Raw genomic sequence first — 14,493 nt, forward strand, 5'->3', positions numbered from 1 at the left:
GGGGTTAGAAATGATGGTGGAATGTAATGGACATTATTATCCAAAGTACATGTACGAAGACATGAATTGGTATGAATATACTTTGTATACAACCAGAGATATGAAAAATTGTGCTCTATATATGTAATAAGAATTGTAATGTATTCCTTTGTCATATTATAAATAAAAAAATTAATTAAAAAAAGGAGAGGACTGGAACCTTTAGGTGATGCTGATGGAAATGCATGCAACCAAGAGGTAAGAAGTCTTGACTTCCTTCCTCCTAACTAATAACCCCTGTTGCAGGAAACCATCTAGCAAAGGAAAATACAGTTTTTCAGTTTCTCAGCTTCTGTATCTCAGATGGACTCAAATAGAAGATATATAGAAGGATATTTTGGACTCAAGAAACAATAAGTCAGTTACCTGCTTAGTGTCCTAAGCTGTTTTTCTTAGGGTTTGAGAAGTTGTGGCAAATATTAGAGAGATGAAGAAGTTTCATTGCATAGTTTCTGTTCATAGATATTTAGGAACTCACATTGGATTTCAACAATATCATGCTTTCCTCTTTTGGACATTTCTCAGTTCCCATGTCTTATTTATAGGATTACTTTCTTTGAATTTAACAAGTGGGAGAGAGGGTAGATTTTTGTGTTTGGATCAGTGATTACTGAAGTGTGCTCTGTGGTGAGATCTGAACTTTGCTTTTGAATTTTTTTTTTCCTTTAACCTATAATGAGAAACACTTGGAAGCTCAGACACACATATGCAAATATGTGATAGAATACAAAGTTTTATGAAACACTTGATCCTCTTAAGTGACATATCCCAATAATTTCTATTCTATTCTGGTTTTTAAAAGACTGATCACAAATCTCTGAATCAACTGTGTAATCTATAGTTTGATAAACATCAGAGCAATAGTATGATGAAAGGAAATTGACATAAATATTCTCTCTTGCTTGGTTGTTTGAGCAGTGCTTCAATTGAGTATGTATTGGTTGTTGTTGTTTCTGTGCAGGTTCCCAGTCTATTCTTTTTCCTTAAATTCCAGGGGAGAATAAAAATGTTTTAGAGCTGGTCTTGAGATCTGGTGGTGGTGGAAGACACATACAAAATGATGCTGCAACTAAACCATACTTTATGTTCCCTCCCTTCCCAAACTTTTCCTTTAGTGAGGAAACAAAAAGGTGACAATGCATATCACAAATTAAGTCAGAAAAAAATCCAGTGTTTTGAATGATTATTCCTCATTTATTAGTTTGGCAAATATTTGATTGCCTCGTATTATTTGATTGCCATGTAAAAAATATTGAGCTCGGAGCAAAGGATACAGATGTAAAAAAAAAAAAAATGCGATGCACAAAGCTCAACTCAAAGTGGGTCAAGGAATTAGTCCAGAGACCCTGCGCCTAATAGAGGAAAAAGTAGGCCCAAATCTTCATCATGTCAGATTAGGCCCCAACTTTCTTAACAAGATTTCTAAAGCACAAGAAATAAAATCAAGAATTAATAAATGGCGGGGCTGAGGTTGTGGCTTAGTGGTAGAGTGCTTGCCTAGCATGTGTGAGGCACTGTGTTCGATTCTCAGCACCACATATAAATTAATAAATAAATAAAGGTGCATTGACAAGTAAAAAAAAAAGAAAGAAAGAATAAGTGGGATGGACTCAAACTAAAAAGCTAAAAGAAACAATCAATGAGGTGGACAGAGCCTTCATTTTGGAAGCAAATTTTTGCCACACACACATCAGATAGAGCACTAAAGAACCAAAAACTTAACATCAAAAAAATAAACAACCCAATCAATAAATGGGCTAATGAGCTGAAAGACACTTCTCAGAAGAAGATATACATTTGATCAACAAATATATGAAAAAGTGTTCAACATATCTAGTAATTAGAGAAATGCAAATCAAAACTAAGATTTTATCTCACGCCAGTCAGATTGGCAGTTATCAAGAATACAGACAATAATAAATATTGGGAGGATGTGGGGGAAATGGCACACTTATACATTGCTGGCTAGACTGAAAATTGATGCAGTCTGCATCAAAACAGATGCAGATTCCTTAGAAAGTTTGGAATGGCACCACCATTTGACCCAGCTATCCCACACCTCAGTTTATACCCAAAGGATTTAAAATCAGCATACTACAGTAATGCAGCCACATCAATGTTCATAGCAGCTCAATTCACAATAGCTAAACTGTGGAAGCAACCTAGATGCTCTTCAGTAGATGAATAGATAAAGAAAATGTGATATATATACACAATGGAATATTACTCAGTATTAAAAGAGAATAAAATTATGGCATTTGGAGGTAAATGGATGGAGTTGGAGAATACCATGCTAAGCAAAGTAAGCCAATCCCCAAAAATCAAAGGCCAAATGTTTTCTCTGATAAGTGGATGCTGATCCATAACGGGCAGGGGGAGGCATGGGGAAAATTGAGGAACTTTGGGCAAAGGGGAGAGAGGGCAAGGAGGGTTCATAGGGACAGGAAAGATGGTGGAATGAGATGGACATCATTACCTTAGGTACATGTATGACTGCACATATAGTGTGACACTATCATGTGCAATCATAGAAATGTAAAGTTGTACTGCAATAGTGTACAATGAATCAAAATGCATTCTGCTGTCTGCAAATTTTTAATTATAATATCGGTAGAGAATTAGACCTAGTGTATGGTAACAAAATGAATTGAAATATATTCAGTCAGACAAAACATCTGAAACGGAAATGAGGAAAAACACTCCATTCACAATATCCTCAAAAAAAATAAAATACTTGGGAATCAACCTAACAAAAGAGGTGAAAGGCTTATACAATCAACTACAGAACCCTAAAGAGAGAAGTAGAAGAAGATCTTAGGAGATGGAAAAATATACCCTGTTCATGGATAGGCAGAACTAACATTATCAAAATGGCGATATTACCAAAAGTTCTCTATAGGTTTAATGCAATGCCAATCAAAATCCCAACGGCATTTCTTGTAGAAATAGAGAAAGCAATCATGAAATTCATATGGAAAAATAAAAGACCCAGAATAGCAAAAGCAATTCTAAGCAGGAAGTGTGAATCAGGCGGTATAGCGATACCAGATTTCAAACTATATTACAGAGCAATAGTGACAAAAACAGCATGGTACTGGTACCAAAACAGGCGGGTGGACCAATGGTACAGACTAGAGGACACAGAGACTAATCCACAAAGTTACAACTATCTTATGTTTGATAAAGTGGCTAAAAACATGCAATGGAGGAAGGATAGCATCTTCAACAAATGGTGCTGGGAAAACTGGAAATCCATATGCAACAAAATGAAACTGAATCCCTTTCTCTTGCCATGCACAAAAGTTAACTCAAAATGGATCAAGGAGCTTGATATCAAATCAGAGACTCTGCGTCTGATAGAAGAAAAAGTTGGCTCGGATCTACATATTGTGGGGTCGGGCTCCAAATTCCTTAATAGGACACCCATAGCACAAGAGTTAATAACAAGAATCAACAAATGGGACTTACTTAAACTAAAAAGTTTTTTCTCAGCAAGAGAAACAATAAGAGAGGTAAATAGGGAGCCTACATCCTGGGAACAAATTTTTACTCCTCACACTTCAGATAGAGCCCTAATATCCAGAGTATACAAAGAACTCAAAAAATTAGACACTAAGATAACAAATAACCCAATCAACAAATGGGCCAAGGACCTGAACAGACACTTCTCAGAGGAGGATATACAATCAATCAACAAGTACATGAAAAAATGCTCACCATCTCTAGCAGTCAGAGAAATGCAAATCAAAACCACCCTAAGATACCATCTCACTCCAGTAAGATTGGCAGCCACTATGAAGTCAAACAACAACAAGTGCTGGCGAGGATGTGGAGAAAAGGGTACACTTGTACATTGCTGGTGGGACTGCAAATTTGTGCGGCCAGTTTGGAAAGCGGTATGGAGATTCCTGGGAAAGCTGGGAATGGAACCACCATTTGACCCTGCTATTGCCCTTCTCGGACTATTCCCTGAAGACCTTAAAAGAGCATGCTACAGGGATACTGCCACATCGATGTTCATAGCATCACAATTCATAATAGCTAGACTGTGGAACCAACCCAGATGCCCTTCAATAGATGAATGGATAAAAAAAAATGTGGCATATATACACCATGGAGTACTACGCAGCATTAAAAAATGACAAAATCATGGAATTTGCAGGGAAATGGATGGCACTAGAGCAGATTATGCTTAGTGAAGCTAGCCAATCCCTAAAAAACAAATACCAAATGTCTTCTTTGATATAATGAGAGCAACTATGAACAGAGCAGGGAGGAAGAGCAGGAAGAAAAGATTAACATTAAACAGAGTCATGAGATGGGAGGGAAAGGGAGAGAAAAGGGAAATTGCATGGAAATGAAGGGAGACCCTCATTGCTATACAAAATTACATATAAGAGGTTGTGAGGGGAATGGGAAAATAAACAAGGAGAGAAATGAATTACAGTAGATGGGGTAGAGAGAGAAGATGTGAGGGAAGGGGAGGGGGGATATTAGGGGATAGGAAAGGTAGCAGAATACAACAGTTACTAATAGGGCATTATGTAAAATTGTGGATGTGTAACCGACGTGATTCTGCAATCTGCATTTGGGGTAAAGATTGGGAGTTCATAACCCACTTCAATCTTAATGTATGAAATATGATATGTTAAGAGCTTTGTAATGTTGTGAACAACCAATAAAAGAAAAAGAAATATATTCAGTCAGAGATATGAAATATGAAATATAATTAGGTCTAAGAAAAATAGAAGTGAGATTGATTTGGTGAAGAAAAACTTTTCTTTGAAGGAATAGCTTATGTTCTTTGGTGAAATGTTAAGGACCAAGGTAAGATAAAATTAATGAAGACAGTTGTGGTTATTAACATGCTACAGGATGAGAATGGAAAGGTAGGATTCAAATCAGGGCTTTAAAGGGTACTCTATTAGAAGAGCTGTCAGGATTAATGGAAAGATTAAGAAATAAAATGTACAAAGACATTTTTTTTCTTTAATTTCACTTTAGGGATGGTGTTTTAGTCAGCTTTTCACTGCTGTAACTAAAGGATCTGACCAAAACAACTGTAGTGGAGGAAAAGTTTATTTGAGGGCTCACAGTTTCACAGGTCTTAGTCTATCAAATCCAGCTCCATTTCTTGGGGCTAAAGATGAGGCTGAACATCATGGTGGAGTGTGTGGCAGAGGGAAGCAGTTCACATCATAGTAATCAAAAAGCAGAGATTCCACTTGCCAGATATAAGTTCCCAAAGCCATGCCACAATGCCCACCTTCTTCAGCCACACCCTACCACTTCAGTTCCACTCAGCTATTCCCTATCAGGGGATTAAATCACTGATTGGGCTAGAATCTCACAACTCAATCATTTCTCCTCTGAACTTTTACTCTCATGTGAGCTTTTGGGGGTTACCTCACATCCAAACCATAACAGGTGGTATGGAATGGATTGCAGGGGAGCAAGAGAATGTAGTAAGAGATTAGTTGGGAGGCTGTTATGTTAGTTGGTACAAGAGATGATTGTGACTTGGATTAAGGTAGCAGTTTAATAAGAGAGTAAAGGTGGATTATTTATCTAAAAGATTTAGGAGGTAAAATTGAAAGAACTGATTAGACTTGGGAGTTGAAGAAAAGAAGGCATCAAGGATAACACCAGAGGTTTCTGGATTAGGCTGCTGATATTAAGAATAATCAAGGAGGATCAGACTTGGGGAAACATTAATGAAGGTTTAGATACACTGAGTTTGTGGTTCGAGATCTTACTAGGGTACTAGCGTTGTCCAAATATAATTATTTTTCCCATTTTACAAATGAAACAGCTATTAAGTAGACAGATCTATGATTTCATTTTTCTTAAGAAGACAAAAGATTTGAAATATGTTTAAATGTTATTCACAGAATTGGGGCAGGGTTGGGGGAGCAGAGAATCCAGAACACAGGAGTTACCAAAGATACTGGAAAGGAAAGGAGGTATAATCCTTAATGTAAAGCTAATAGAAGATGGTATTAGATTTTTCATATAGGAACAATGGTGTCCCCTGTATTTTATATGAAGAGAGAGTGAGGGAGAGTGCATATCTGGGTTAGTTTGTGGATTTGATGTTAAGGGGAATTCCTCTTGATGTTTTCTCTTTTCTCTGTGGACTAGGAAAAAAAAAGTCTTTGAAGACCACGAGTTAGAGGGGGTAGAAGTGAGGAATAAAGCTGTAAAATTTCCAAATAGTCTTTGTGGAAAGTAGAGTGTGTGATATTGTGGCCTTTGGTCCCTGAAAAAGATTTATTGGAGGAAGTGGAACTTAAGTTTGGTCTTGACTCATGGGTGTGTAAACTTCATAGGAAGAATATAGAAGTCAAGGATGAAGAGGGTCCTTAGTAGTATTCTATAATGATCTATTTGATGATAATTCTTCTTTTCTGTTAACGTTGTAGTGATTATGGAGGTGAGACCATACCAGGCCCTGCATTTGATCCAGCAAGTCACCCAGCTCCAGCTACTACTCCCTCCTCTTCTTCAGCGTTTCGACCTGTGATGCCATCTAGGCAGATTGTAGAAAGGCAACCTCGTATGCTGGATTTCAGAGTTGAGTACAGAGACAGAAATGTTGATGTGGTACTTGAAGACAGCTGTACTGTTGGTAAGAATTTCTATACCATAAAGTCCTCACAAATGAGTAATTAATTAGGTATATATTCGGTTGAAATTCTTTTCTTTTGAGTTGATTGCTACCAAGAAGGGTTGTGTGGGGGGGAACAAATTGAAACTGATGCTTTCTCATACAGGTCGATTGTTGTGTTCTGTGAGTTTGAGGTAAGTTTAAGAATAATTGTTTTTTGTTGTTCCACATGGATGAGATGGTGTATGCTGCTATTTTAGGGCTGATGCAAATCAAAAATACTATAATTATTGGGAACATTGCATACCAGTTTTATTACTAGAACACATTCATTTTTTGTAGTATGCTTCTTAGTTTTGTGCAGTAACAGAATACCCGAGCCTGGATAATTTGTGAAGAAAAAAAATTTATTTTCTCCTATTTCTGAGGATTGGGAAATCAAAGATCAAGGCACTGGCAGGTTGAGTGTCTGGTGATAGCTGCTTTCTGCTTCCAAAATGGTACCTCTGGAGGGAGGACTGCTGGGTTCTCACATGGCATAAAGCGGAAGGGCAAAGGAATGAGTTTTCTTTGTCAAGCCCTTTAATAAGCATCTCTAAAGGGCAGAACCCTCATTGCCTAATTACTTCTAAAGGTTCTACTTAATACTCTCACATTGACACTACCTGATGTATTCTTTTTTAAATTTTCTCTCTCTGCCAGTTGAGAAATCCTATTAAAGGAAACTCAAAATATGTGCTTGCCATTTTTGGATAGACTTTAACTTACTTTAAGTAACTAAGTTACTCTAGCTTAACCATATTGAAGTCGTATTTGGTTCAGCTTATTTGATCCAATTTTGTTATAGACTGAGAAATTGTATTAATTTCTATTTTAATGTAGTTTTGCCTTAAATCTAGATAAATTTGAAATTTTGCCTTTGTTCATTTTGTGGGAAATCATTTTGTAATACAGTTTCACTAATTGGCATTGAGAAACAAAACTGTTGAAACACTAAACAATAATCAGACTATATTATTCTCTCACTTAAAACTGTTCAAAAACTTTTCATTGTTTTTTAGGATAAAATTTTAACATGACTTGTAAGTTCCTGCTTAATTAGGCCCCTGCCTATATTTCCAGTTTTACCTTTACCACGATTTCTCTCTTACTCACTGAACTGTCATAATTGACTTTTTTTTCTGTTAACTGAATGGATCTATAGCATTGTTCATTTGTTTTCTTATGATCTTCTAGCTGGATGTTCTCATTATTGAAGGTAAAATATTGAAATCCTTTACTCTAATTATGTTGATTTCTGTTTCTGCCATCAGTTTTATGTTTGTTTCATATATTTGGGTACTCTGATGCTATATATTTGTAATTTTAATTGACCCTTTAATTATCATAAAATATCCTTCGTTGTCTTTTGTGACAAGTTTTGACTTAGTTGGTTTTGTTTATGTAAATATGGCCACTCCTAATTTTCATTATTATTGGAATGGGATATTTTTCTATCCTTTGTGTATCCATAAATCTAAATTCAGTCTTTTGTAATAGCATACACTTGAATCTTTTTAAAAAATCCACTAAACTACTCTTTATGTCATTAAAAAAATCTTTAATAATATACAAATTTTAATCATATACATTCTCTTCTGTCTTATTTCTCCCCACTCTGGATATTTTATGTTATTGTCATAAATGATACATCATTTTATATTGGGCATCCATTATTTTGCTGTTTTTTTTTTTTTTTTTGCACTGTCTTTTAAGTTACATAGCAGGTTAACAATGACTTAAAACCATAATATAGAATTCTGCATTTGTCTATACATTTAGTTTTACCAGTGAACTTTATATCTTCATATACTTTCTTGTTGCTGCCTAGTATGCTTTTGTTTCAACTTGAAGAATTCACCTTACCATTTATAATGAAGGTGCTAAACTCCTTCAGCTTTTGGTTATCAGGGAAAGCTTTTACTACTTTTTCTTTTAAAATTTTTTTTAGCTGCAGACAGACATAGTACCTTTATCTTATCTATTTATCTACTTATTTATTTATTTTAAATATTTATTTTTTAGTTGTAGTTGGGCACAATACCTTTATTTATTTAGTTAGTTATTTTTATGTGGTGCTGAGGATCGAACCCAGGGCCCCACAAATGCTAGGCAAGTGCTCTGCTGCTGAGCCCCAGCCCCTATTTATTTATTTTTTATGTGGTGCTGAGGATCAAACCCAGTGCCTCACATGTGCCAGGCAAATGCTCTACCACTGAGTCACAACCCCAGCCCCTCTGTTTCATTTTTGAAAGTTCATTTGCCTGATAAGAGTTTTCTGGGTTTGCAGATATTTTAATTTCCTTACTATTGCCATTTTGTTTTTTTCTGTCTTAATGACTTTTGTTACTCCCCCCCCCCACCCTGTCTTACTCAGCTGTGTCTCTCAGTGGGATATACATTCCCACTCCCTTCTGATATACAAGGTTTCTGACTTCTGACAATATAATTAAAATGTGTCTTTGCCCTAGTGAAGTCCTTTTGGTTTCTTGGATCTGGATGTCCAGTTCTTTCCTCAGATTGGGAGGTTTTGGTCTGTTATTTCTGAAAATAAACTTTCAAGCCCTTTGACTTTTCTCTTTTTGTGAGTCCCATAATGAGCAAAGTGGTTCACTTGGTGATGTGGACCAGGTTTTTTAGGCTTGCTTCAATCTTTTTCATCTTTTTTTCCTTCTCTGGATAATTTTGTAATTTCAGGAGATCTGTTTTCAAGTTTGTGAATTTTTTTTCTTTTGCTTTATCAAGTCTGATGTTGAATCCTCCAGTGAATTTTTCAATTCTGTTATTGTGTTCTTCACTTGCATAATAATTTTTTTGGGGGGGGATTGAACTAGGGATTAAACTCAGGGGGCACATGACCATAGAGCCACACCCCTAGCCCTATTTTGTATTTTATTTAAAGACAGGGTCTCACTGAATTGCTTAGCACCTCGCTTTTGCTGAGGCTGGCTTTGAACTTGTGATCCTCCTACCTCAGCCTCCTGAGCTGATGGGATTCCAGGTGTGTGCCACCATAATTGTTTTTTAACAATTTCTCATTGTTGATATTCTCATTTTCCTCATACATTGTTTCCATGAGCTCATTTAGCACCTGTTATTTTTCAGGTAATTTATATCCTTCCATTTGTTGGCATTGGTTTCTGGAGATTTAATTTACATCATTGTTTTTTCCTTGTTTCCCTGTTTCTTTGTGTATCTTTTAACTGTTGGGATCACCCTCACTCCCTTCCCCAATAGCTGCCTCTTTTCAGTCTTTATGGACTTAGATTCATACAGGGAAAGAACTTTGATACCTTTTCTGTGAATGCGCCTTTGGATTTACATCTGTAAGTTTGTAGAGGGATTTGCTGATTTCTTTTTTTAGGAGTATGCAATCTCTTACTCTGGTGTCTTTCTATAGAATTACAAGTTCTTTGGAAGAGCTGCAAGGTGCACATCTTTTCTTCTTAGTGGTTTGCAGCCTTTTAGAGTACTGTGGGTCTCATCAGTGCTCTGAGTTGAGTAGCCGACAAACTAGAACCTTGGGTGGTGTCCCTCAAAGGTGGACTGTTGGATGTACACTGCACTCTCCCCAAAAGATTGATTAGTTGTATTAGCTCCTGTAGGCTGTACTGCAAGCCCTCTGAAACAACACCAAGCTGTCTGGCTGTCCTTTGTTCTCAGTAGCTTCCAGGTATGTAGAGTGTGTTGGGTTCTGTCAGCCCACCAAAACAGATGAGATAGAAATCAGTGCCTTGAGTAGCATCCCGAAAATCTGGAATGTTGGACACAGGCCTCAATTCTTTTCATCCCCAGGAGTGGTGTGTAGGAACTGTTACGTGAACATGTGTTAATCTAATCCATCATCTTTGTTGTTAATGGCTCTCAACCTGGTACCCTTTCCTGTCAGTGCTTAGATTCAGGCATGACAGAAACCAGTCCTTTAGGCAGCCTTTGAAAAAGCCTGACTACGGTAGATAGGTTTCAGTCTTCTCTTACTTTTCCAGGGAGAACTTGAGAACTGGGAGTTTTCTCAATTAGTCCCAGGGAAAGATTATGCTATAGACTTTCCTGAAGGCTTCTCTGTGTCTGGTTTCTTTTTTACCCAGAGTATAATCATCTCTTAATTGATTTCTGGATTTCTTACAAAGGTTTTTTTTTTTTCTTATTTTTAATTTTTATTGAATTGATATCTCCATAAAGGATCAGAGAATCTGGGGCTTCCTGTTCCATTATCTAGTTGACGTTACCTCTTTCCTGTATATTCTATTGTGTTATTTATTTCCTCTTTCATAGTACTTAATGTTTTATAATATATTTTTTCTGACTAGATATGTTGTTGTTGTTGTTGTTGTTCTTGTTCTTCTTCTTCTTCTTCTTCTTCTTGTTCTTGTTCTTCTTCTTCTTCTTTTTAATAGATGGACACAAAACCTTTATTTTATTTCTTTCTATTTTTATGTGGTGCCAGGGATCCAACCCAGTGCCTCATGCATGCTAGGCAAGTACTCATACTGAGCCACAACTCTGCCCCCTAGATATGCTCTTTGAATACTAACGCCATTTCTCTTTATTGCTGTGGTTTCATTATTAAGCGCATGATTGTTTAATAAAATACATACCTGTTGACTGAATACAGTTACTTTTTATGGAATTGATTACAGTTTTGAGTTGCTTAATGATGGAATACATGTTTGTTAGGCATTTCAGCATTGTATGAACATATAGAGTATACATACATAAACTAAGATAGCTACAGTGTCACTAGGTGATATCATCCTAGGAATCCACATTGTATGTGCACTCTGTTCACTGAAATGTCGTTGTGTGGCACATGACTATATTTGTATGAAATTACTTCATTAATAACATATGTTCAGTTTGCCATTCAGGGCTGGCATGTGTGTGGCTTCAGTTTCTTTTCATACTTTGTATGACTAGGACCACTGAAAATGGGCATGAGTTATATAACCTTCCACCTAGATAACAAATAAAACCTCTCATTATTTTTGGCAGAAGAAAGTCCTACATTCACTAATGTCATATTTCTGAACGTTCTGTGGATTGAAAGAAACTTCTGATTATTAAAAGGAAAGTATAAACAACTTTAATAAAAAATTAGCTGTGAAACAGAACAGGGTTTATGTATTGGACGAGAACTTTTAGATAAATCACACAGTTTAAAAGGCAGTAATACTTGATGGTTAGAAGTATGGATTTTAGGGCTGGGGCTAGCTTGGTGGTAGAGCAGTTGCCAAGCATGTGTGAAGCCCTAGGTTCAATCCCTAGCACTGGGGGGTGGGGAGGAGAGTGGATTTTTCAGTCAGACATACCTATATTTTAATGCTGATTCTACCATTTAATTGATGTGTGATCTTGGTATATTTTGTATTGTCTTAGTCATTTGGAGCTGATATAACAAATATACATATTTGGAATGGCTTTAATAAAGAACAATATTTCTTATGACCCTAGCATCTTGGAAGTAGAAAATCAAGGTACCTACATACCTGAGATCTGCTAGGGTCCTACGTCTTGATTTGAAGATAGATATCTCATCAGTGAATCCTTACAAAGCTCAGGACAGTGAGAGAAATGAGCTGTGTTTCTTCTTACAAGGCCAATCCCAATATAAGTCTCTACCTTTAAGAGTTAATCATTCCAAAGATTCCCACCTCGAGATACTATCACATTGAGGTGTAGGGTTTCAACATAGAAAGAAACATTCAATCCATATCATCATTTAGTCTTCTCAAAGCTTAAGATTTCTTAATTATAGTAATATAACCATCCCTATCTTCTAGCCATATTTTGAGGGTTAGATGTTTTTAAGCTGGGCATGGTGGTATGAGCCTATAGTCTTAGCTAAATGGGGAGGCTGAGGCCAGTGGATTGTGTTAGACCAGAAGTTTGGGGCCAGTCTACATAGTGGGACCCCATCTTAAAAAAATATTGTAGATAAAATGCTTAGTTTTTAAATATAAAAATAAAGATAAAAATACTTATTTAGAGTAAAAACTTGCTAAAGGGTAGTCTATGCTGCTGCTTCTGCTTTAGCCACAGTTACTTGTGCTGCAGTTGTACACTTCAAAAACATCTGGCTCTCCCCAGTTATTTAGTAAGAAATTTACATCTTTTTTTGCTTGTTTAAGGTAACTTTTTACAGAAATAGAGATCCATAGCAGTAATGGAATACACTTAAAGTACTACTTTCTAATGTAAAAACCTACAGTCTTAGTCTACAGATTTCAGAAACCCTACATACATGATCAGAAATTATGAAAATTAGCTATTATTTTCAGAGTTTCAAAGAGCAAGTTTCTGCAGTTTTCCTTATAACCTGTATCAAGGACATGTTTTACTACTCCCCGCCCCCCCCAAAAAAAAAAAAAAAAAACAAAACAGATCCTTTATGCTGATGTTTCATTCCATGCTCTTGTTTGATCTGTAGTGAAAATAGATAAGTTTTTGTATTAGTTTTCCTTGTTATAAACAAAGACATTACCATATGCTTTCTTTTCTCAGGCTGAATAATCTAATTCTATTAATTTTCCTCAAGGGCTTATTTTTTTAAACTTCTTTATTCATATAATTTTATCTGTACCTTGCTTTTTTGCAGATGTTAAATAAACTAGGCAGTCATTCTATTGTTGTGTTTTAATGATGCACTTACTAGAAGTATTTTACTTTAAAATGTTAGGCGTATATTGCCCTCATGATCATCTTTGTTAAGTCTTTAAAATTCTTCCCCCTACCCAGTCACATGTAAAGGGATATACTTAAACATTTTTCAGTTTGAGTTCTATGAAACCGAGATTGAAACTTGATCTTTCTATCTTAGCATATTAAAATATAATACTTGTGGAGTACATACTATTTACAAGCTACTGCATTAGCTATTTTACATACTATGAGGATTCTTTGAGTTATCTAACCTTTGTCTTCAGAAGAAAATAAAGCTATTTACAAATATTGAAAATATTATAGTTAGGTACAATACGAAAGACCAGTCAGGAAAAAAAAAAGAAAGATGAAATGAAGGTAAAGCAAAATAATAGGAAGTCAAGTGCATTCTATGATGTGCAATATTCTAGCTAGCATTGAAACACACATCTGCTGATACATTTTCAACTAGTGATTCTGAAAGAGAAATTAACTTATTTATTATATTTCAGAAAAAGAAATTAACTTATTTAGTATATTTCAGAAAAATAGTATATCTGACTATAAAATAATAAAGAAATTTCAAAGAATCCTTAGAGAGAGTAAACATACCTCTGAAACATGATTAGCCTCAGTTTTTACTCAAGTAAGACATATAAGAGGTATACTGTGACAACATTTTTAAGCAATATTCCTGATGCATTTTAAATTTCAATCCCTGCCCCCACAAGGAATCCAAATTCCAAAGCTCATTTTGAATTGAGACCTTTTTAACAAACTGGTAATCTCTTTTTCCTACCTTTGGCCAATAAATATTAAATAAGAATGTAGTCATCTGCCAAACTCATCAAACTTTTTTAGGTGAAATAACTATGCTATACATTTGTTTTTCTTTTTTCCTTTTTCCATTTTAAAATCTTACTTTTTTGGGGGAAGTACCAGGGATTGAACTCAGGGGTACTTGACCACTGAGCCACATCCCCGGCTGTATTTTGTATTTTATTTAGATAGGGTCTCACTAAGTTGCTTATCACCTTGCTTTTGCTGAGGCTAGATTTGAAATCCAGATCCTCCTGCCTCAACCCCCTGAGCCTCTGGGATTACAGATGTATACCATCATGCCCTGCTTACTCCTCCCCCCCCCCCCCTTACTAGGCATTGAACCCAGG

The 14,493-nt window shown here is 35.9% G+C and overlaps 1 protein-coding gene across 2 annotated transcripts in view; it reads left to right on the forward strand.

Moving 5' to 3' along the window:
* The window catches only part of FAF1 (Fas associated factor 1), a 401,623-nt gene that overhangs the window by 122,804 nt on the left and 264,326 nt on the right, over positions 1 to 14,493 (forward strand). For both annotated transcript variants that reach the window (XM_081307503.1, XM_081307502.1), the window contains one exon: positions 6,462 to 6,667. In XM_081307503.1, the coding sequence (XP_081163629.1) occupies positions 6,462 to 6,667 (206 nt within the window). The remainder of the gene's footprint in view (positions 1 to 6,461; positions 6,668 to 14,493) is intronic.

Source organism: Spermophilus citellus (genome assembly GCF_964194105.1).
Source record: "Spermophilus citellus genome assembly, chromosome: 9".
NCBI lineage: Eukaryota > Metazoa > Chordata > Mammalia > Rodentia > Sciuridae > Spermophilus > Spermophilus citellus.